Source organism: Carcharodon carcharias, chromosome 13 (assembly GCF_017639515.1).
Source record: "Carcharodon carcharias isolate sCarCar2 chromosome 13, sCarCar2.pri, whole genome shotgun sequence".
NCBI lineage: Eukaryota > Metazoa > Chordata > Chondrichthyes > Lamniformes > Lamnidae > Carcharodon > Carcharodon carcharias.
In genome coordinates, this window is record NC_054479.1 from 124949939 (window position 1) to 124973594 (window position 23656).

At 43.8% G+C, this 23656-nt stretch overlaps 1 protein-coding gene across 5 annotated transcripts in view; it reads right to left on the bottom strand.

Moving 5' to 3' along the window:
• Window positions 1–23656, bottom strand: part of LOC121286319 (inosine-5'-monophosphate dehydrogenase 1) — a 46647-nt gene that overhangs the window by 7138 nt on the left and 15853 nt on the right. Inside the window, exons 2-10 of one of the 5 annotated variants that reach the window (XM_041203388.1) lie at window positions 14397–14445; window positions 13360–13509; window positions 9458–9532; window positions 8544–8750; window positions 8277–8364; window positions 7829–8028; window positions 7379–7469; window positions 6776–6871; window positions 3230–3373 (exon numbers count right to left, since the gene is read on the bottom strand). In XM_041203388.1, coding sequence (XP_041059322.1) covers window positions 3230–3373; window positions 6776–6871; window positions 7379–7469; window positions 7829–8028; window positions 8277–8364; window positions 8544–8750; window positions 9458–9532; window positions 13360–13509; window positions 14397–14445 — 1100 coding nt within the window. The remainder of the gene's footprint in view (window positions 1–3229; window positions 3374–6775; window positions 6872–7378; window positions 7470–7828; window positions 8029–8276; window positions 8365–8543; window positions 8751–9457; window positions 9533–13359; window positions 13510–14396; window positions 14446–23656) is intronic. The other 4 variants (XM_041203389.1, XM_041203390.1, XM_041203391.1 and 1 more) reach the window with 4 other exon arrangements.

Consider the following 23656-nt stretch of genomic DNA (forward strand, 5'->3'; position numbering starts at 1 on the left):
TGGGGGAGGGGACTCACGACCTAAAGTTGTTGAATTCAATATTCAGTCCGGAAGGCTGTAAAGTCCCTAGTCGGAAGATGAGGTGTTGTTCCTCCAGTTTGCGTTGGGCTTCACTGGAACAATGCAGCAAGCCAAGGACAGACATGTGGGCAAGAGAGCAGGGTGGAGTGTTAAAATGGCAAGCGACAGGGAGGTTTGGGTCATTCTTGCGGACAGACCGCAGGTGTTCTGCAAAGCGGTCGCCCAGTTTACGTTTGGTCTCTCCAATGTAGAGGAGACCACATTGGGAGCAACGAATGCAGTAGACTAAGTTGGGGGAAATGCAAGTGAAATGCTGCTTCACTTGAAAGGAGTGTTTGGGTCCTTGGACGGTGAGGAGAGAGGAAGTGAAGGGGCAGGTGTTGCATCTTTTGCGTGGGCAAGGGGTTGTGCCATAGGAGGGGGTTGAGGAGTAGGGGGTGATGGAGGAGTGGACCAGGGTGTCCCGGAGGGAGCGATCCCTACGGAATGCCGATAAGGGGGGTGAAGGGAAGATGTGTTTGGTAGTGGCATCATGCTGGAGTTGGCGGAAATGGCGGAGGATGATCCTTTGAATGCGGAGGCTGGTGGGGTGATAAGTGAGGACAAGGGGGACCCTATCATGTTTCTGGGAGGGAGGAGAAGGAGTGAGGGCGGATGCGCGGGAGATGGGCCGGACACGGTTGAGGGCCCTGTCAACGACCGTGGGTGGAAAACCTCGGTTAAGGAAGAAGGAGGACATGTCAGAGGAACTGTTTTTGAATGTAACATTCAAAAACAGTTCCTCTGACATGTCCTCCTTCTTCCTTAACCGAGGTTTTCCACCCACGGTCGTTGACAGGGCCCTCAACCGTGTCCGGCCCATCTCCCGCGCATCCGCCCTCACTCCTTCTCCTCCCTCCCAGAAACATGATAGGGTCCCCCTTGTCCTCACTTATCACCCCACCAGCCTCCGCATTCAAAGGATCATCCTCCGCCATTTCCGCCAACTCCAGCATGATGCCACTACCAAACACATCTTCCCTTCACCCCCCTTATCGGCATTCCGTAGGGATCGCTCCCTCCGGGACACCCTGGTCCACTCCTCCATCACCCCCTACTCCTCAACCCCCTCCTATGGCACAACCCCTTGCCCACGCAAAAGATGCAACACCTGCCCCTTCACTTCCTCTCTCCTCACCGTCCAAGGACCCAAACACTCCTTTCAAGTGAAGCAGCATTTCACTTGCATTTCCCCCAACTTAGTCTACTGCATTCGTTGCTCCCAATGTGGTCTCCTCTACATTGGAGAGACCAAACGTAAACTGGGCGACCGCTTTGCAGAACACCTGCGGTCTGTCCGCAAGAATGACCCAAACCTCCCTGTCGCTTGCCATTTTAACACTCCACCCTGCTCTCTTGCCCACATGTCTGTCCTTGGCTTGCTGCATTGTTCCAGTGAAGCCCAACGCAAACTGGAGGAACAACACCTCATCTTCCGACTAGGGACTTTACAGCCTTCCGGACTGAATATTGAATTCAACAACTTTAGGTCGTGAGTCCCCTCCCCCATCCCCACCCCCTTTCTGTTTCCCCCTTCTTTTTTTTCCCAATAAATTATAAAGATTTTCCTTTTCCCACCTATTTCCATTATATAAAATATAAAAAAAAACCCACTAGAGCTATACCTTGAGTGCCCTACCATCCATTCTTAATTAGCACATTCGTTTAGATAATATCACCAACTTTAACTTTAACACCTATGTGTTCTATTGTACTATTGTTGTTGACATCTTTTGATGATCTGCTTCTATCACTGCTTGTTTGTCGCTACAACCACACCAACCCCCTCCACCTCTCTGTCTCTCTATCTCTCCGCCCCCCACACACACACCTTAAACCAGCTTATATTTCAGCTCTTTCCTGGACTCGAACTCAAGTTCTGTCGAAGGGTCATGAGGACTCGAAACGTCAACTCTTTTCTTCTCCGCCGATGCTGCCAGACCTGCTGAGTTTTTCCAGGTAATTCTGTTTTTGTTTAGGAAAACAAGTGTGTTAACGTATTGAGGTTTTGAGCTAAATTAGGTTCATTAGGTTACAACTTGCTGCTTTCCTGTTGAGTTAATTACCGTCAGTTTCCCACCCCAGCTGCATCATATGCAGTGGGTAATCATACAGCACAGGTTAAATACAGAATAGGTTATTTACAGAGTAAAACTCCGCTACATTGTAGGATCACCCTGTATGCAAGTTAAACTCCAGCTTCTCTTCTCCACTGCAAACCTTCCTTTTAAACCCTTCTCCCCTCCTTTCTCCACCCTTACTTCCAACAATTGTGAGGAGCTCATAGACGTTCTTATGGCAAAGACTTAAACCATTTGATTAGCAGCCTCCCATCCTTCCCTTAGCCCACCAAGCCAAACTGCCCTTAAGCTTCCCCTGCTCTAACCCTGAACTCACATCTTTCTCTACTTTCTCATACAATCTTCTCTCATGCCCCCTCCAAGATCATTTTTTCATGAGACCCACCTCCTGATCCCTAAGTAACTCCCACCAAACTGCTAACCACCCAAACTTCCTTTCCTGGACCCCATGTTAGCTGATGCTATTTCCCACACTTTCAAATCAATCACCATGCCTCCACTCAAAAATGTACTCTTGGCCCCACTGTCCTTGCGAACTACTGCCCTGTCTCCAATCTCCTTTTCCTCTCCAAAGACCCTGAACATTCTAAATTCTGTGCTCACCTTTCCAGCAAATCCATGTTTGAATCTCTCCAATCTGGTTTCCATCCATGCCACAGTCCTGAAAAGTCTCAAGTCTAGAATGAATCTTGGACCACTGGCATCTTAAATTTAAGATACTCATCCTTGTGTTCAAAGTATTCCTTGGCCTTGCACCCATTCCTCCACCCACTCCCACCTATATCTGCAACAGATTGCAACCCTCCAAAATCTCTGCACTCCAAATTTACATTCCCTATTTTCATTGCTGCACCATTGGTGGCTTCAGCTGCCAAGCCCTCTGCTCTGGAATTCACTCCTAAGCATCTCCATTTCTCGCTCCTCCTTCACATCCTTTAAAAACCTGCTTCTTTCGCCAAGCTCTTGATCAACTGTCCTAATAGCTCCACTTTTTGACACCATCTGGCATGCTCCTGTGTGAAAGACCTTTTGGGGTTACTCAAACACTACTTGCGAAAATAGATGAGGATGAAATATCGGGCAGGTACCTGTCGAGGCTCCCAAGGCCAGAGCTTTCACCACATGTCCAACTGTCTGGATTCCACCATCAGCAATGACTGGGACCCCAAACCGGCGAGCATACTCCGCCACTTTGTACACCGCAGTCCCCTGAGGTCTTCCGCAAGCCATAACTGAAATGGAAATTAATTGTACAGATGAAGAAACTCAGCCTCTGCACCTTTCGTGTTACTCTCCACTTTTCTCAGGGATGCCAGCCTCATCTCAGGATTGAGCTCCAAAATTAATTAAAGCAAATGAACAATTTCCTGTCCTCGGAAGGGGTTGAGGAGGCACAAGAGGCTTAACCCTCCCCACCCATAACTAATTGAGTCAAGAGCCATGACGGCACAGGAGGCAACAATTAGGCGCATTGAGTCCACACTTGCTCTTTGCAGGGCAAGCCAGTCAGTCCCATTCCCCCCTCTATTCCCTGTGGCCCTACAAGTTTATTTTCCTCAAGTGCCCATTCAATTTCCTTTAGAAATCACTGATTGTCTCCACTTGCACCACCCTCGTAGGCAGCGAGTACCAGGTCATTACCACATGCTGCATAGAACAGCTACTTCATTAGAGGAGCAGGGGATTGGCTGAATCCACAAACTACACAGATATATTTTGTAAAAGGCTGATTCAGGCCAGGCCTTGAAATATTTTTCTATGTTAAATCTGCTAAATAAATGCACGTTGCTGATAATCAGCCCAAAGCTTAACACTTTCTACAATAGTTTGCTTAGTCACTACCCAAGAATGTGCTCAGTACCCAGCCAGCTGTGGCTGGAGTATGTACGGTTTACAGGACACACTGCAACAACTCACCAAGGTTACTTCGGCAGCACTACCCTCCCCGGCAACCACCATCATCAAGCAGGGCGAGAGCAGCAATCTCATGGGATCACCATTACCTCGAAGTCACATTCCATCCTAACAAATATCACCATTTTCTTACGTGACAAAAGCCCCTCAAGTACTTTGCAACACCCAGAGGTCACGAAAAGTGCTGTAGAAATGCCAGTCCTTTCTTTGTCTTTCTTTCCATTGCTGGCGGGTCAGTATTCTGGAATTCCCTACCTGACCCAGTTGAGACCAGTACTACAAGGAGGATTTCTGGTTCAAGGAAAAGGCCCACCACCACCGTCTTGACAGAACAATAAGTGACAAGTAATAAATGCCAGCCTTGCCCAAGACACCCGCATCCCACACATAAAGATAGGCAGACCCAAATATCTGTATCACTAGACACTGAAAGACAAAGGAATAAGTGAACCAGATTAGGGCTCTGCACAGTCACTCGCCCATTAAGGCCAATGATCACCACTATCTGGCAACTGCTGCTGGAAGACCCTCTAGGCACTCAGTGTTGGAGGAGCTGAGAATTCTGTCAGTCCCCTGCCTGTGATGCTGCTCATCAACATTCAAAGGCAGTAGAAAACGTCTCAACACACCTGCAACAGTGCCCTCTACTGGCCACATAATAACAACTGCATATTATCCCCCGTTTGTCTCACGTCTCACAACAGCTAATTCCCACTGAGACCAAGCAGTTGGGACATCTGAGGAAAATCACTGACATCTCAGTCGGACACCTCCCAGCCACTTGACCCAAACTTCTGCCACAAAAACTTCAGTCAGCCTGTGCCATTTGCATTTTTATTTCATTCTCAGGCTGAGCTGTCTCTATTCAGCAGCCTCTATTACTGTGATAAAAACAAAAAAACTGCGGATGCTGGAAATCCAAAACAAAAACAGAATTACCTGGAAAAACTCAGCAGGTCTGGCAGCATCGGCGGAGAAGAAAAGAGTTGACATTTCGAGTCCTCATGACCCTTCGACAGAACTTGCGTTCTGTCGAAGGGTCATGAGGACTCGAAACGTCAACTCTTTTCTTCTCCGCCGATGCTGCCAGACCTGCTGAGTTTTTCCAGGTAATTCTGTTTTTGCCTCTATTACTGTATTAGTTTGGTGATCTCAATTATAACAGGGTTGGTCAAGGTGCTTGAGGCCTTGGTGTGGGTGTTAGGTTCAGAGAGCTCCGAATTTCTCTCCAAGATCCCAGAATTATATTCCATGGAATATTCTACTGGTTAAAATGCTCAATCAGAATAAGCACAGGGTGTCACATTGTCAAACACTGACTGACAGAGAAGTCCACTTTTTTTGTTAATATTATTCTCCAGTTGTGGGTTGTTCCAGCTGGAAGCAGAACTCTGAACTTCTTGGCCATTCAGCACAAGGTGTCAACTGCTCAAGTCAGAGTAAAGCTCTCTACTCCACATGTCTCAGATTCCACTATAGCAGTGTGCAGCCGAGGCATAGAATATAAAAGCAGGGAGGTTACGCTGGAATTGTATAAAACGCTGGTTAGGCCACAGCTAGAGTATTGCATGCAGTTCTGGAATCTGCATTATAGGAAGGATGTGATCGCACTAGAGTGCAGAGGAGATATACCAGAATGTTGCCTGGGTTGGAGAGTTTTAGTTATGAAGAGAGATTGGATAGACTGGGGTTATTTTCCCTGGAGCAGAGGAGATTGAGGGGGGACATGGTTGAAGTATATAAAATTGTGAGGGGCATAGATAGGGTAGACAGGAAGGAACTTTTCCCCTTGGTGGAGGGATCAATAACCAGGGGGCATATACTTAAGATAAGGGGCAAGAGGTTTAGAGGGGATGTGAGGAAGAATTTTTTCACCCAGAGGGTGGTGGGAATCTGGAACTCACTGCCTGAAAGGGTGGTAGAGGCAGATACCCTCATAACATTTAAGAAGTATTTGGATGTGCACTTGCGATGCCATGGCATACAAGGCTATGGACCTAATGCTGGAAAATGGGATTAGAATAGTTAGGTACTAGTTTGACTGGCGCAGACTTGATGGGCCAAAGGGCTTTTTTCTGTGTTGTAGACCTCTATGACTCTGAGTTAAAGGTTGAGGGGCATGATGCTTAAGCATGATGTTTAAAACGATAAAGGAATTTTATAGGATCGATCAAGAGCAACTACCTCCTCTGGTGGGGATGCCCAGAACAAGGGGGCACAGTCTTAACATTAGAAGTAGGCTTTCCATTGATGAAATCAAGGAGCACCTATTTTTACACAAAGAATAGCAGAAATCTGGAACTCACTCCCCTAAAAGGCTGAAGATTCTGTCAATTGGAGCTTTCAAGACTAAGGTTGATAAGATTGGGGAAGTATATCAAGACATTGTAATCAGAGTTGAGGTCTAGATCAACCATGATGTAAATGAATGACGAATTGGCCCAGGAGGCTGAATGGTCGCTTCCTGTTCCTGTGAGTGTATCACTTTTTTCCACCTCCCAAATTAGTTATCCTGTTCCAAATTCAACATGGTTCTGTGCTGTGACTTGGAACCACCAGGGACTGGATCCAGGACATGATGTCATTTCATGGCGGAACCTTACATCTAGCACAGGCATGTTCATCTCATCAAATCTAGTTTGCATTTGGATTCTAGTCCAAGGTGAATGACTGGATCTAACCTGCTCCACGCACTTCTATCTCTTCAAACCTGAACCCACCTTCCTGAGTGATGCAGATCGATCCACAGCCCATCCCAACCCGTAAAGCATCCGCTCCCGCATCAATCAGATTCTTGGCTTGTGCTGCTGTCACCACTGTGAAAGGAGAGGAAGAGGATTAAAATCTATGAGCATAATGGCTAGGATTCCCCACATGGAGGAGGCAGCTGTATCCTTGTCAGGGAATGGCTAAGTGCTTCCCCATATGCAAGGGACAGGAGTGAGAAAGATCAGGTCACTTTGCTTGTGTGAGCACGAAAAGGAAATTCAGCCCACCAACGCCACTTGGCTACAACATATTTACATCTTACCTTATCATGGGCTCCACCCACCCATTTAATCACTGTCTACAGTCCATGTATACTCTACCTTATCACGGGTTCTAATCCACCCATGTAAATAGCCCATGTACAATCACTTAGTGCAGTGGAGTGTCAGCCTGGATTGTGGGCTCCAGTCCTCAAGTGGGGCTTAAAGCTACAACTGACAGAGGTAAAACTGAAACTATCTGAGCAAAGCTTACGAGGGGCAGGGCTGGAAAGGGGCAAGGAGAGGAGAAGCTGTAAAGAGGTAAGATACAGCTAATGGTTGATCTCCACTTACCATTCCCACCAACCACCTGCAACTCTGGATATTTCTGCTTAATGTAACGGATCATATTTATCTGGAAGACGGAGTTTCCCTGGGATGAATCCTGGAATCGATAGAACAAAGGCAGATTACAAAACCCATTGAGTCAAACAATCCCTCTCCACCCTCCTCAGTTCAACTTATGCGAGGGCAGATAGGGCCTCATTTTTAACGTTTCAACTGAACAACAGCACCTCTGACAGTGCAGCGCTTCCTCAGTACTGCATAGGCAGTGTCAGCCTAGAGTGGGATTTGAATTTATGACCTTCAGACTCAGATGCCAATGTGCAATGCACTGAGCCAAAGCGTCTTCATCACTGGGATTGGATGTGAATGGAGCCTGGTCTGAAGGTGGTGTCACTGCTGATCACTGAATCGTGGCTGCCAAAATCTCATGGCCCTGAATTTCTGTTTGGTTCTTACCAACACAACAACATCCACCCCAGCCTGCATCAAGAGGTCCAGCCGGTATTTATCATCCTCCCTTGTACCGATAGCTGCGCCACACAGCAGCTGTTTTCTTGAGTCTTTTGAGGCCAGGGGGTAATCACGGTTCTTCTTTAGGTCCGTCCGTGCAATGATGGAGATCAGCTCATCCATGTCATTAACAATTGGCAGTTTCCCTGAATGGAAAAAGAGAGAGAATATCAAACAAGCCAAAGGCAGGTTGAAAGTCTGCAGGGGCATCATCACTAGTAGGGTTGGGCTGGCCACTTAGAGTCACTGATGACAAGATTGGTCACTCACGCATCTTACATCTCCCCTCATCTGCCAATGCCACAGCACCACCCTCCCCCCGTTCCTCATGGACTCCACTGCTGTACCATTCTTCATGGTCTATCGCTGCACTATATTATCATAGTACTGGTACCTTTCTTGCTGCGTTGCAGAATTTCATTGGCTTCCTTGAGGGTTACACCAGCTGGAGCAATAACTAGGTCTTCTCGCTTCGTCATCACCTGAACAAAGAAAGACCAAGAGTCAGCACATCCCTCGCAGATAGGCACCACACAGTCTTTACCCATGATAACACTGACTGTGTATAGTACTAAATAAGGAATATATTATCCCTTTACTCCTGATAACACTGCTCCTGTATACCAGTCCTAGTCTATAATATATGGTGTGCTTTTTGTACCTCGCTCAAGGCCGTGTCGTAATCCTTCTCCGACAGAAAGTCAATATCCCGCGAGGTGACAATCCCCATCAGCTTGCTTCCCATCTTTCCCGTTTCTGTGACTGGAATTCCCGAGAAGCCATGCCGCAATTTGGCTTCAAAGACATCCCCAACCGTGTGTTGGAGGCTCATGACCACCGGATCGGTGATGAAGCCCTGCTCAAACTTCTGCAAGAGATGAGATGCACAAGAATGAATCGCAAATAGTAGGGGAATGGGCGGGTGGGTGGCCTCACCCAAAATTCGGTCTCATTGCAGCAATGGCAGAGAGGGGTCATCTAGTAGGGGGGTGGTGGGGGTGAGGGTGGATATTTGGTGGAGAAAGCCTTGATCCACAGTACACACCCTAGCATCACATTGCTTCAGGTACAGGTAAATTAGGAAGTTTACAACTTTGGCCCTTGAGCCAGATGGGGGGGTTGGGGGCTGGTGGTAGCAGGGCAGGTGAGAGGGGAGGCCGCAGTGGGCCAGATTGGGTGGGAGGGGGTGGGGGGGTCTGCAGCAGGCCAAATGGGGTGAAGAGGAGAAAAAGCAGAGGACGAGAAAGAAGGAACAGAAAACAAAGGATGATTACTCCACATGACAAACTGCAGCACTCCATCAGTACTGCTCTGGGGTTGCCAGCCTCGGTTCTGACTAAGAGTCAAGGATGTTGCCCACTTTGAAAGAGGAAAGAGTTTTAAACCATGTACATCATGATAATGAAGCATCCTTGACTCAGCATAAGCAATGCAACAGGAGAGCCGTAAAATATACTGCAACAAATCCTGATTAAATGCAGTTGAATAAATATTTTACAATATTCGGCAATTAATTTCAGTTCTACTAAATCTCAAACCAGTTGCAGCATAGTCAAACATGCGAGCGGAGCCCACCTTAACTTTGCGGACCTCATTAGCTTGAAACTCTGGGGTGCAGTTGTGGTGAATGAATCCAATTCCACCCATTAACTACAGAGAGAAGGACAGAAAGTAAAAATGTCACCACATCACATTTTTTACACAAGTTATCACACATCATGCAGCCCTAGAATAAGTTAACCTGTTGTCCGGCTGTATGTGCTTGCATCTAGGCACAGCACTAGAGGGATGTCAGCGTTAGGGAGCAGAACGCCGAGCGGCACTCCCAATACAGCAAGAGCTAGATAGAGCACAGCTCTCTCCACACTGTCTCAAACACTCCCAGATTCATGTATTACAGCCCATGAAGTTTCTCCATCTCTTCCTGCACCAACCACCCTTTGAGCGTGGCAGCCCAGTACAAATTACAATTTAACTATATGGATGATGAGGTGTTCGACCATCACGGATGGGGGCTTCCTCCACTTTGGCAGGCAGAATAGAAAACCAGTATATTATTTGAATGGAGAGAGACTGCAGAACTCTATAGTACAACTGGATCTGGACATCCTGGTACATGAATCACAACAAGTTGGTATGCAGGCGCAGTAAGTGATTAGGAAGGCAAACGGAATGTGGGCATTTATTGCAAGAAGAATAAGAGTATAAAAGTGGGCAAGTTTTTCTACAGTTGTACAGAGCGTCGGGGAAACCATATATGGAGTACGGTGTACAGTTTAGGTTTCCTTACTTAAAGGGTATAATTACAGTAGAAACAGTTCAGACTGGTTCACTCAACTGACTCCTCGGATGAAGGGGTTATCTTAGAAGGGCAGGTTGAACAAGCCTATACCCACTGGAGTTTAGAAGAATGAGAGATGATCTTATTGAAATAAAAAAGACCCTGAGGGGACTGGACTGTTGTAAAGAAAATATCGTTTTATTTTCTGTTGGACTGTGGTAAAATTACAATGGCTGCAGTTGAAAGACATGTACACTGGAACAGGATGAAAGATATATACAATGTGGCAGTCCTGGAACAGAGTGTGTCATGAAAAACAGGATGGTGACAGAAAGGAGTCCTGGACCAAGGGAGCTGCCTGACAACAGCATTTTAATTGGCTCCTGACCAGGTTTTGTGTGAGTACAGCAGAATAGCTCCTAGCCCAAAAGGAACAAGACCCAAAATCTCTTTCTCCTGTGTGTGGAAGATTCCTGTAATTCCACAATAATAGCAGCTGTCTTTTCCCCCCCCACTCATATCTCTATAACCAGCTCTCTCTGAAAGCCCCTGTCAAGGGTGAAAGGGGAAAACACTGTTAGAGACATTGAAAGGCAAGTGCTCAACCAGTGAACTACAGACTGAAAGTGCTGGAGGACCGCCTTGTGTCATTAACAAGAACCGAAAGGAATTTGGAAGACATTGCTTAAAATCAACCCATCGAGTACTCCAGAATTGGTGCTATTGAACTGTTTTATCCCACCCTTAAAATCCATGTCATGTATGTGTGTGTGTGTGTGTATGGGGATTTAAGGAGGGGTACAGTTTAAGTTATAGAGTTAGAAATTAGCAGTTCATATTTCTTTCTTCTTGTCACTGGTTAATGACAGTTTGTTCAATAAATAGTTATTTACTTATTAAGTTTACAAACCTCATGCTCGTATTCTGTTAACCTAAATTAAACAGTTAGGTAGAACTGGGGCAATCTGGTGGTTTGATCAAACTTTTCACATTTGTCACGGCTTGGGGAACAGTCGGGCTTGATATTACAGCGCATTATCCCCAGTGAGTCATGACAGCTGACAGGATGTTTCCCTTGTGGGAGAGTAGAACCAGGGGACAGAGTTTAAAAATTAGGGGTCTCCTATTTAAGACTGAGGTAAGGACAATTTTTTTCACTTGAAGAGAGTCATTGGTCTCTTCCCCAGAGAGCAGTGGAGGCTGGGGAATTGAATATAGTCAAAGCTGAGTTAGATACATTTTTGATCAGCAAGGAAGCCAAGGGTTATAGGGAGAGCAGACAAGAGTGGAGTTGAGGCCACAATCAGGTCAGCTATGATCTTATTGAATGGTGGAGAAGGCAAGGGGTCAAATAGCCTACTCTGCTCCTAATTCTTGTGTTCTTGTAGGCTGGATCCAACCCAGGGCCAAGTACTGAGAGGACATTGTTCTACCAGAAGACTCGTTCCTTCTTCCACCACTGACTTTTCATTCTCCTTACACTAGATATAAAGTCAAGACAACGTTTCATGAAGCATTTTCAAAATTAATATGAATTGCCAATTTGAGGCAAGCAACAATTGTTGAAACTTGTATCAAACCTTGGCTAGGCCATTCTTGGGAGTAGTGAGCATAGTTCTCATCTTCACATTATAAAACAATGTCACAAGCCTGGAGAAGGTGCAGAAAAGATTTACAAGAATGACATCTACACAAAGAGGTCAGAACTTATCAGAAAAGACTGAATGGGCTGGAACTCTTTACTCCAGATTATGAAAAGGTTTGATAGCATAATCGTAGAGAAAATGTTCCCATTTCAGTGGGAGACCCAAACTCAGGGACATAAATATAAAGATAGTCACTAATATTTTCAATAGGAAATTCAGGAGAAGCTGCTTCAGCCAAAAATTAGTTAAAATGTGGACCTTGCGATAACATGCGTTGGTTGAGTCAAGTATCATAGATACATTTAAGGGGAAGATAGATAAGCATGAGGGAGAAAAGAATAGAAGGATTTGCTGATAGAAGAGGGGTAGCAGGAGGCATGTGGGGAGGATGAAGACTGGTACAGACCAGTTGGATTGAATGGAGTGTTTCTATGCTACAAATTCTATATATATCTGGTCCAAGAGATTAGAAGTGCATGTTTAGTTAGAACATTTGTCAAACATTCCTGGTAGGTACCAATGAAAGACAAGAGGCAGATTCTTTGCTGCTGGCTCCAAGTGCAGAAAGTTTCTAAGAAAGGTGATCCGAAACACAATAAGTGGATCATGAGGGGGCCGTTGCAAACATTATTATAGAATCATAAAACAATAGAACACAGAAGGAAGTCATCTAGCCCACTCTTGTCCTTGTTGGTACTGAAGCAGTCCATTTTGCAAGTTCTGAATAGCATTCAGGCTTGGGCTGATAAGCAGCATATAACTTTGGGCCACACAAGGACCAACAAGAGAGAATCTAGCCATCTCCCTTTGACATTCAACTGCATTACCATCGCTGAATACCCCGCCACCCTAGGGGCTACCATTGATCAGAAATTGAACTGGACCAGTCATACAAGTACTGTGGCTACAAGGTTGAGTCAGAGGCTGGAAATTCTGTGAAAAAGCTTCCCAACTCCCCAAAACCTGTGCTTTAGTCAAGAGTGAGATGAAATACCCTCCACTTGCCTCGATGTTTGCAACTCCAACAACATAAGATGCTTGACACCATTCTGAACAAAGCAACCCACTTGATTGGCACCCCATTCACCACCTTAAACATTCACTCCCTCCAGCACAGGCGCACAGTGGCAGCAGTGTGTACCACCAACAAGATCCAATGCAGCAAGTTGCCAAGGCTTCTTCGATAACACCTTCCAAACCTGTGATCTAGAAGGAAAAGGGCAGCAGGTGCACGGGAAGACCCACACCTGCAAGTTCTTCTCCAAGTCACACAATAACATCCCTTGAATGAATAAAAAACTGTTATAGCTATCCAATTAATCCCACTTCCCTGCACTTTCTTCATAGCCCTGTAAATTTTTCACTTCACGTATTTATCCAATTCTACTTGAATGTTATTACTGAATCTGTTTTCACCATTCTTTCAAGGCAGTGCATTCCAGGTCACAACAACTTGCTGTTACACAACTTGGCTGTTGAAATAAATTTCCTCATGCTCTTTTGCCAATCATCTTAAATTTGGTTGCCTGGTACTGATGCAGCTCACTTACAGAATCCATGTGATAAAAAGAACACAGGCTGGTTTTCTTGACACTCACCCCCATAGCAATCGCCATGCTAGACTCTGTCACTGTGTCCATGGGAGAGGAGACAAGGGGAGTCTTCAGGGTGATTTTCTTGGTGAGAGCTGAGGTCAAGTCCTGGTGATGGTGTTGGGGGCAGGGGAAAGAAATTAAAATATTTCTCATGAGACACAATCTAAAAATCAGTTTCATTTGTTCCATAATCCATTCTAAACACACGCACGCACACGCGCGCGCACACGCGTAATGTCTAGTTAAAATCCTAAATTCTGATATTACATCCAGGAAGTGAGATACTGGCTGGAATCTGATTGAGGGGTTCAGGTGGTTTACATATAGAATAGCAGATGCTCCGGAGTGAGTTACAAACTGGAATCTAATTGAGGAATGCGTTTTTAAGAAGTTCACTCTTACTAAAACTGCCTTACTACAAACAAGAGAAGTTGAAGTTTTCCACAGGAGAACAACACTGCACTATAGGTAAATTGTATCGAGGTCCGTACTGCAGCCAGCACAGAATTTGTATATGAACCAACCCTACCCCAATCTCTTAGTGCAAGGACCTTGCTGAACATTAAAAACCTTGTTACTCTTCCTGTCTAGTTGGAAAGCAGTGCCCTAAAATGCAGGATGGTCCTAGCAGTACAGGGTTTAGTAAGAAGATCACCATCGACAACACCCCAGTGTGCATTGTGGGAACCCCCTGCACCCATATTTCAGATAAATAGAATGTGACACTACAAGGGGAAAGTAACTAGAAGGGGCCCAGGAGAGAGGAGAAAAGATATAGAGTTAGAAAGAGTGAGACAGATCGCGCGAGTGAAGAGAACGAAGACAGAGAAAACGATAGTGGGCACGTCTGCACACAAGAAAGGCTGTGTAGGTTTCGCGTAGTCCGATTTGAAGATTCTGAGCACAGTGATGGGGTTTGCTGACATAAGATAATTCATAGACCAGTCCTGCTCTTCACACCTCTCTGCAAATATACGATTTTCATAACTCACCACTTCATCAGCAGCGAAGTCAATGAAACCAGGGAGAATCAGGAAGTCACTGAATGGAGAAAATGGGGAAGAAAAAATGATAAATTACCGGATTAAGCCAGTCAGACATTACCAGTAGGGAGCATTACAGAGATAGCCTGGATTAGAAGTTAGTATCTGGTTCCAGTCCCACACAGGTATAATCCCCCTTCCAGAAGACAATGACTCCTTGCTGGGTTTGGTATGATCCAACAGGGGCCAGCCACCCTCAACTATCCCTGCCCAATGGCAGTGAATGCTGCTGGACTATTCAACTGTGTGGGGCAGCACAGCCATGCGCCATTCCCTTCTTCCACAATACCCACGCACACTGTGCTTTCCAGCAGGAGTCCGAATGATCAGGAGGAGGAACTCTGGAGGAGACTTTTATCCAAAGAGGCTAAAATTATATTTAGCCCCCTCCACCCAGCTGAATTTCAGCTAACAGTACAGGCAAGAGATTGACTGAATTTTCCTTGTCTGTATGCTCAGTCCACCAGAATGCAGTTGAAGTTGGGAGGACAGGAGGAAATGGGTGAGAAAAGAGCAAGGAAAAAAGGATGGGATGCAAGCAGTATTAATGATGATAACTTGTGTTTAAACAGCACTATAATGAAACAATCCAAGGTGCTTAACAGGAGCATCAGACAAAATATGGCACCAAGCCAAACAAGGAAATAGGACAGGTGACAAAAAAAAACTTGATCAAAGAGTTAGTTTTAACAAGCATCTTAGAGGAGGAAAGAGGTGGAGCGGATTTAGGGAGGAAATTCCAGGATTTAGGCTGCTGGTGGTGAAGGAATGAAAATTAGCGATGTGCAAGAGGCCAGAATTAGGGGATTACAAATATCTGAGGGTTGTAGAGCCAGAGGAGGTAACATACAGAAATAGGGAGGAGCAAAGGAGGGATTTGAAAACAAGGTTGAAAAATTTTAAATTGAGGTGTTGCCGAACCTGGAGACAATGTAGGTCATCTTCACATGAAGATACTTGACAGAACAAACATGGAAATCATAAAGAAATAGTACAAGTTTAGGCTGCTGTCTGGGTCTGATCTAACCCAAATAAGGCATTGGTCACTGTGATACCCTGCATCTAGACATTCCAAGCACAATCTTGCCACAATGAGAAGGCTATGGGTTTGAGCCCCACTTCAAGTCTCAAGCATGTAATCTAGGCCGATGCTTCATTGTGATACTGAGAGCGTCGCATTATCTGCAGGTGTCAACTTCCCTCATACTAAAAGGTCCCAACCTACAGCACTATTCAAAGAGCAAGGAGTTTTCCTGGTGTCCAACATTTATCACTTAAACCAAAAAAGATGTTAACCATTCCTTTATATCATCACTGTGCGATCTCTCTATGCAAAAATAGATATTCTTTTGACTATGGAGCACTGACTAGACAAGGCGTTAGGAACAAAGGGATCCAGAGTTGTAAGCGGCTCTTTAAAATCTCATATGTGACTCCCACACTTTTCCAGTTGATCACATTATCATGAAAAAAGCCTAAAAAATGAAGTCAAGAAAATTATAAATCAAAGAATTAGATGCCAACACAAATTTTCCTATCAAGTTATTCATCTGCTTAATCAAAGTTTAATTTCTTTACCTACAGGCTTCACTTCTGAAGAGCCATGTTTAGTGTGTGGATAAAAGGTTACTTATTATGCTTCAGTTTAAGATTTTAACGAAAATCATCATACTTTAAATAAACTTGTTTGAGTGATATAGCTACACCGTGGTTATAGATAACGCCTTTGGTTCAAGGAACAGGTTTTATGGTGGCAATCATCATTGTTTCTAATATAGCTGAGAAGACAACTTACTCTCAATGCACTATTAGTTTATTTTTTAAAAGCACGAGAATTAATAGCCAAAAGGTTGCCTCAATTCTATGCATCTTAAGTTTGTTTTAAAAATGACTTTACCGGCAAATTATAGTAAAAAAATTAAATTTATTACAAGACTTGTTATAAAAACACAGATTAAAAGCTTTCTTTCAGTTTTATATGTAAGTTAAAGCAAATGGTTTTTATAACAAATAAAAGCATATCCTTAGATTTTCGTTGAACAATTTTTTTCCCTAGGTACGCTTATGCCTTTACTCGATTGTTTAATTTTTTTTCATCTTCTGGCTCCCAATAGTTTTTATTTTAGGAAAATTTTTTGAAAGGGGTCCCGACCTCTAGACTATGCTCAAGCCGGTTGCATGTGAAATGTTGAGATGGACCATACAATGGGGTTCTAACATAGATGAAAGGCTGGCATTCAAATAGCATTTTTCATCACTTCAAGACAACCCAGAGCACTTTACAGCAAATTAAACACTTTGGAATGAAGGAAACGCAGCAGCCAATTTGCACATTGAAAGACCCACAACAGCTATGCAATAATAACCAGATAATCTGTTTTTAGCAATGTCAGTTGAGGAATAAACATTAGCCCAAGATACTGGGAAAACTCCCGTGTTCTTCTTTAAATTTTTAAAAAGGGGGTCCTGTCCTCTGGACTAGACTCAAACTGGTTGTATGTTGAGATGAAATGGGATCTTTTACATTCACCTGAGGGGGCAGACATGAGGCCTCAGTTTCATGTTTCACCTGGCAATAGCACCTCTGATAGTACTGCTCTCCTCAGAACTATAATGGTGTGTTAGTCTAGACTTTGTTCTCAAGTCTCTGGAGAGGGACTTGAATCCAAGGCTTATTGACTCAGTGTTCTACACACTGAGCCACGGCTGCGAAGTCCAGTTTCATGTCCTAGGAATCATAAACCCAAACGAGCATAGCAACTCCCAATAGACTGAAATTCATAGCTATAGGAGTCAGCACACAATCCAGACACAAACACAATGCTTTCAGCTCAAGGCCAAGCCTGGAGCCAAAATAATGAACTATTTTTGTTTGTTGTGCTTTTTGAAATGTATATATATTATATAAAAACAAGCAGTCCCACCTCCTCCACACTCCATGTGAATTTCAATGACCAGTGACATAAGTCTCATAAGAGAAACCAAGCCACTGCCAGAAACACTCTGCTTAAAAAAAAACCAAATGCAGCTGCCAGCTGCTGAAATGGGTTTCCCACGGGCTCCTCAAGGACCAATGGTTAAATGTTTTGCAGCTGACTAGAGCAGTGAGTCAGGGTACTGGACTTTGAGTACAGGACGTGGCATACAATCTAACCTGAGCTGATGGGTTGAAAATGGCTGTCAGCTGCAAAGGTTCTTTGGGGCTGTCACATTTCCAGCAAGTTTATCACAACTGCCAAAGATATTTGATGGGGTACACCAGAGACAGTCACTCCAATAAAAGGTCCTTATTACACAGTCTATAGTACCAAAACAGACTATCCGGCCTGACTGGTAATGGCAAAGTTAATGCTTCATGCAAGGCTCCTCCCTCACAAATTACCTCTTTCCCATCTTACTAATGCTGTACATAACCTGCGAGTGTTTGAAGGGGCAGTGTAGAGGGAGCTTTATTCCATATCCAATCTGTTCTATACCAATCCGGGGGCGTTTCAAGAAATGAGACAATCAGAGGGGATGAGGATGATTAATGCATGAGTTACAGAGGGTGTCACTGGTGATTTTGGCTAGGGCGGTCTCCAAACTATGACTGGGGCATAAACACAACTGTATGTATTCAAAGAGATTGTTCTGGGTTTGATATCAGAGGAAGTAATTAGCAATTTAGTTAGCATGCGGGCTAGCAGTAGAAGCTGCAATCAGGAGGGGATTCAATGGGATGAGTTTGGAGGGTAAAAGAAAAAAATTGTGATACTCCTTCTACCAACATCAATCAAAAAAGGCAGCTCCAACTGCACTCCTGTACCTGCCTTGTCAAGGGGGAAAAAGATGAGGTAAGTAGGAAATTGTGATCCTGCAAAGCCTAGTTTGGATTTTTGAAGCCTATTCATGTCAAAAGGGAAGCAAGTTGAGGGGTTGATTTCCATTTAAGGTCCTGGAAAAGAATGAATTTAGAGAAGTAAACTCAATTAATTTCAATTTCACCAATCAGGATGCAGAAATAGGAAGTAATAAAGTTATACAGTCCAAAGTCAAATCCTTCAAGATGTTCTCAAATTACTATGCACTCATAGTCAAGAACAAAGTTTAATAAGCTATGATTTAAGGCAATTTCAGAATTGTGTCTCCTATCAGGAAAGTGTTTAATTTTTGAGGAATATTCAATTTCCAAGATCTAATTAATCCAATGAACCTTCCCTTTCAGGGCCTGACACTGTTAATGATGCTGTTGTGGAGATGAGGAGAACTTTTTTTGCTTTAAGTTATGATGATCTGGATCGTGGAAGCAGATTTTGTAGTAACTTTCAGAAGGAATCTATGCCTCTACTAAAAAATGAGAAAGTTGCAGGGATATCAGGAAAGAGCAGGGGACTTGAATAATTGGATAGCTCTTCTCTCAGTCTGCATCTTCTCCGACATACTTCAAATTTTTAATAATCCATGCTTGGTGTCACCAAACCCCTAATTAAAGGAAGGTTCTTAGACTAAAGGGTTCATAACCTTCCACATAGCCTTCAGCTTCTCATACGCAGTCCCATCAGTCAAAAGCAGAAACAATTTTTTGAACAGACGCCATCCTGAAGGTTAAGGAGCACGCAACAGCCAAGGTTCAGAGTAAACTATTTCCAGTGGTTAAGATCCAGCAGGAAGCCCGGCAACAAAAGACAAAAAGGCTACGAGATAGATACTTCATCTGAATGGGCCGGTGATGGCCAATATAGAACTAATAAGAGAGAATTTCTTGACTCAACATTGACCAACCTTACTCAATGGGTCAGGTGTTTCAGACAAGAAATTTAAAGCCTTTCAAAACTCGGTTCAACGATATAATGCAGAGATTTCCCACCACCCGAAAAGTAAGACAAGGGCAACAGATGTACAGCAGCACCATTAGCTCCAACTTCCCTAGCAAATCACACATCATCCAAACTCAGCCACACATCAGGCGTTCTTTTATCATCACCAAGTCAAAATCCTGGAACTCCCTCCCTAACATCACGGTGGGAGCATCTTTAACACACGGGACTAGAATGATCCAAGGAGGCTTATCACCACCTTCTCAAGCATAATTCGGGATGAACAATAAATGCTGATTTTACCAGCGACCCCAACACCCCAAGAATGAATTACGGAATTCTGAACTGTTGAGCGATGATGGGCCGAATATTGTCCCTCATCCAAAATTTGCATAACAGATCATGTAAGGTTTTGATGCTCCATTGTCAAAACTCAATAGCATGATATGTATGTTTGCCATCTTCTGCTTGGCTGTTTAATAAACAAAATCTAATTAAATCGTTCTTGTAGCCCTAGAATGGTGGGCTTCTTGTGGGAACCGCACACAACAAAGAAAAACAAAACTTCTCTGGAATCGAAAGGTAAATAACAGCTCTTTCAAGGCCGAGGCGTCTTGGAATTTAAGACACAAAATTCTCAACAATTAAAAACAAAATGTGCCACATGTTTTAATAAATAATTGAGAAACAGCTGCTAACTTCAAACCACGATGCACTGCAAGTCCTCCTGATCCAAAAGATAGGTTAGCTGTACCCTAAACAACTGTGATGCAGACCACACCCCTAGGAGAGCCAGAAACAGTTGTTAACAAGGGCTGCTGAAGATCCCACCAGAGAAAATAACTTTCCTGGAACTTGTCAGATAGCGCGGCAGTTTCCAAACAAGCAGTCCTGCACTATCACTTCTGAGTCAGAATATTATTGTTTCAAGTTCAGTTCCTGAGACCTACACCAGCTGAGGTGCCATCTTTCGATACAAGATTGAAATGGGGCCCTGTCTGCTCTTAGGTGAATCAAGTGGCACTATGTCCTGGCCAATATTTATCTCTCAGTCAACATCATTAAATACAGATTATCTGGTCATATCACATTGCTGCTTATAGGAACTTGCTGTGTGGAAACTGACTGTCGCATTCCCTACATTATAACAATAAATTCATGGGCGGTAAAGCGCATTGATTCAGACAAAGTCATGAAAAGCACAGTGTAAATGCAAGCTTTTCTTTCGTGGGCAAATGTGCTGGATATGGAAGCAGGTTATGGGTAAGTGGGCAAAGTGGGGAGGAGCTCTAAAACAGATGATTTAAGGAGACCTTTTGCAAAGTAAGGAAAAAGGTAGCAATTAAAGGGCTCAATTAAGACTGTGTAATGGATGAAGATTCCACTATCAACTGGGGATTGAGGTGGTTGGGGGAGTTGAGAATCTATCATCACATGTATGGATTTGATAAAAATGCTCTCATTTGGTTTGTAATTTCTTGATTAAAGCTCAGCGTTTATCTTTCTAAAACTATTTTTGAACTGATATGCAACCGCACCCCACACCCTCGCAAGAAGACTCTTCCTTAAGCCACATGACCCACTGAAGCTACATCTCGTGCTGGCCACTTACCCACACCCCATCTCTGATCCATGTGACCATCCTATGAGTCCAATTTATTCACTTGCAACATTCAGCAATGAGATAATTTTTTTTATTAAATTATACATAAAACAATTTAGCAACATTCCAGCAGATTATAAAGGAGAAATTCTCAGCATTAGACAGACCATTCAAAATGTAAACTTTAAAAGAAAAAGTTAAAATAATTACCGATCTCAAAATAGAACACATATCAGCTTGAGTTAATTAGTACACTCTCGGCTCTGAGGCATAAGGTTATGGGTTCAAGCCCTATTCCAGGTTGTTTTCTCATGTTACGTAGAAAAGTTATTGAATTCAAGTGCTTCCAGCAGGGCCTAGTGGACATTCCACTAGCTTCCCACCTCCCCCTTACCACCCTCCCAAAACACACAAAGTTCAGAGACTCTGAGGCTAATTGCAGTGCTTGGCACTGTTGACCCACAGTCTGAAGATGGAATCTCCCAAATCTATACTTGTAGAGTATAGAAAATGTAAGAAAATACTAAAAGAGGAAATCAGGAAGGCAAAAAGAAGACATGAGGTTGCTTTGGCAGATAATGTGAAGGTAAACCCGAAGGGTTTCTACAAGTATATTAAGAGTAAAAGGATAGTAAGGGACACAATTGGCCCCCTTGAAGATCAGAGTGGTCGTCTATGTGTGGAGCCTCACGAGATGGGGGAGATCTTAAACAGTTTTTTTGCATCAGTATTTACTCAGGAAACTGGCATAGTGTTTAAGGAAGGAAGGGAAACAAGCAGTAGTTTCAAGGAACATATAGAGATTAAAAAGGAGGTGCTTGCTGCCTTACAGCAAATAAAGGTAGATAAATCCCCCGGGCCTGACATAATATTCCTTCGGACCTTGAGGGAGACTAGTGTTGAAATTGCAAGGGCCCTGGCAGAAATATTTAAAATGTACTTAGCCATTGGTGAGGTGCCGGAGGATTGTAGGGTAGCTCATGTTGTTCCGTTGTTTAAAAAAGGTTCCAAAAGTAAACCAGGTAATTACAGGCCAGTGAGCCTGACGTCAGTAGTAGGTAAATTATTGGAAGGTGTTCTGAGAGATCAGATATATAATTATTTGGACAGCCAAGGGCTGATTAAGGATAGTCAGCATGGCTTTGTGCGTGGTAGGTCGTGTTTAACGAACCTTGTAGAGTTTTTCGAGGAGGTTACCAAGAAAGTAGATGAAGGAAAGGCTGTGGACGTTATCTACATGGACTTTAGTAAGGCCTTTGATAAGGTCCCACATGGGAGGTTAGTTCAGAAGGTTCAGACACTTGGTATCCATGGAGAGGTTGTAAACTGAATTCGAAATTGGCTGTGTGGGAGAAGACAGAGAGTGGTAGTGGATGATTGCTTCTCAGACCGGAGGTCTGTGACTAGTGGGGTGCCTCAGGGATCTGTGCTGGGACCATTGTTGTTTGTTGTCTATATTAATGATTTGGATGATAATGTGGTGAATTGGATCAGCAAGTTTGCTGATGACACTAAGATTGCAGACGTGTGGACAGCGAGGAAGGCTTTCAAAGCTTGCAGAGAGATCTGGACTAACTGGAAAAATGGGCCAGAAAATGGCAGATGGAATTTAATGCAGAAAAGTGTGAGGTGTTATATTTTGGAAGGTCAAACCAAGGTAGGACATACACAGTAAATGGTAGGGCACTGAGGAGTGCGGAGGAACAAAGGGATCTGGGAGTTCAGATACATAGTTCCTTGAAAGTGACGTCACAGGTAGACAAGGTTGTAAAGAAAGCTTTTGGCATACTGGCCTTCATAAATCAAAGTATTGAGTATAGGAGTTGGGATGTTATGGTGAGGTTGTATAAGACATTGGTGAGGCCAACTTTGGAGTATTGTGTGCAGTTCTGGTCGCCTAACTATAGGAAGGATATCAGTAAGATTGAGAGAGTGCAGAGAAGATTTACTAGGATGTTGCCGGGTCTTAAGGAGTTGAGTTACAGGGAAAGATGAAACAGGTTAGGACTTTATTCCTTGGAGCGTAGAAGAATGAGGAGAATGAGGGGAGATATGATAGAAGTTTACAAAAATTATGAGGGGTATAGACAGAGTAAATGCAAGTAGGCTCTTTCCAGTTAGATTAGGAGAAATAAACACGAGAGGACATGGCTTTAGGGTGAAAGGGGGAAGGTTTAGGGGGAACGTTAAGGAGAACTTCTTCACTCAGAGTGGTGACAGTGTGGAATGAGCTACCATATGACGTGGTAAATGGGGGCTCACTCTTAAGTTTTAAGAATAAATTGGATAGATACATGGATGGGAGCGGTCTGGAGGGTTATGGACTAGGTGTAGGTCAATGGGACTAGCGGAATAATATTTCGGCACAGACTAGAAGGGCCGAATGGCCTGTTTTCTGTGCTGTGGTGTTCTATGGTTCTATACAGCCATAGCCACTGAAACAGCCATCATTTTTTATTGACTGATTGGTGAATGCTTACTTGTGTGTGACTAGAGAGAGGTTTTTTTTACATCAAGGGGAAATTGTGCAGCAGTAACTTAGAAGAGGGGCTTTGTGAGATTTACACAGCATGAGATCAAAGTCATTAGTTGATCATTCCATCAGTTGGGATATACTGATGAAAAGCCATAGGAGAGATGGCACAGGGAACCACAGGATTGAAATCTCAACACTGCACTTTGGAGCATTATCAAAATTCAACAATTCAGACAGAACCCTTCTAAAAGAAAGTTGGGCCCAAATGAAAAAAATTAAAACTTGGTGAAAGGCCTACCAGCAAGAAGTGAGCCAAGCCAAGTTTGGCTTTTAA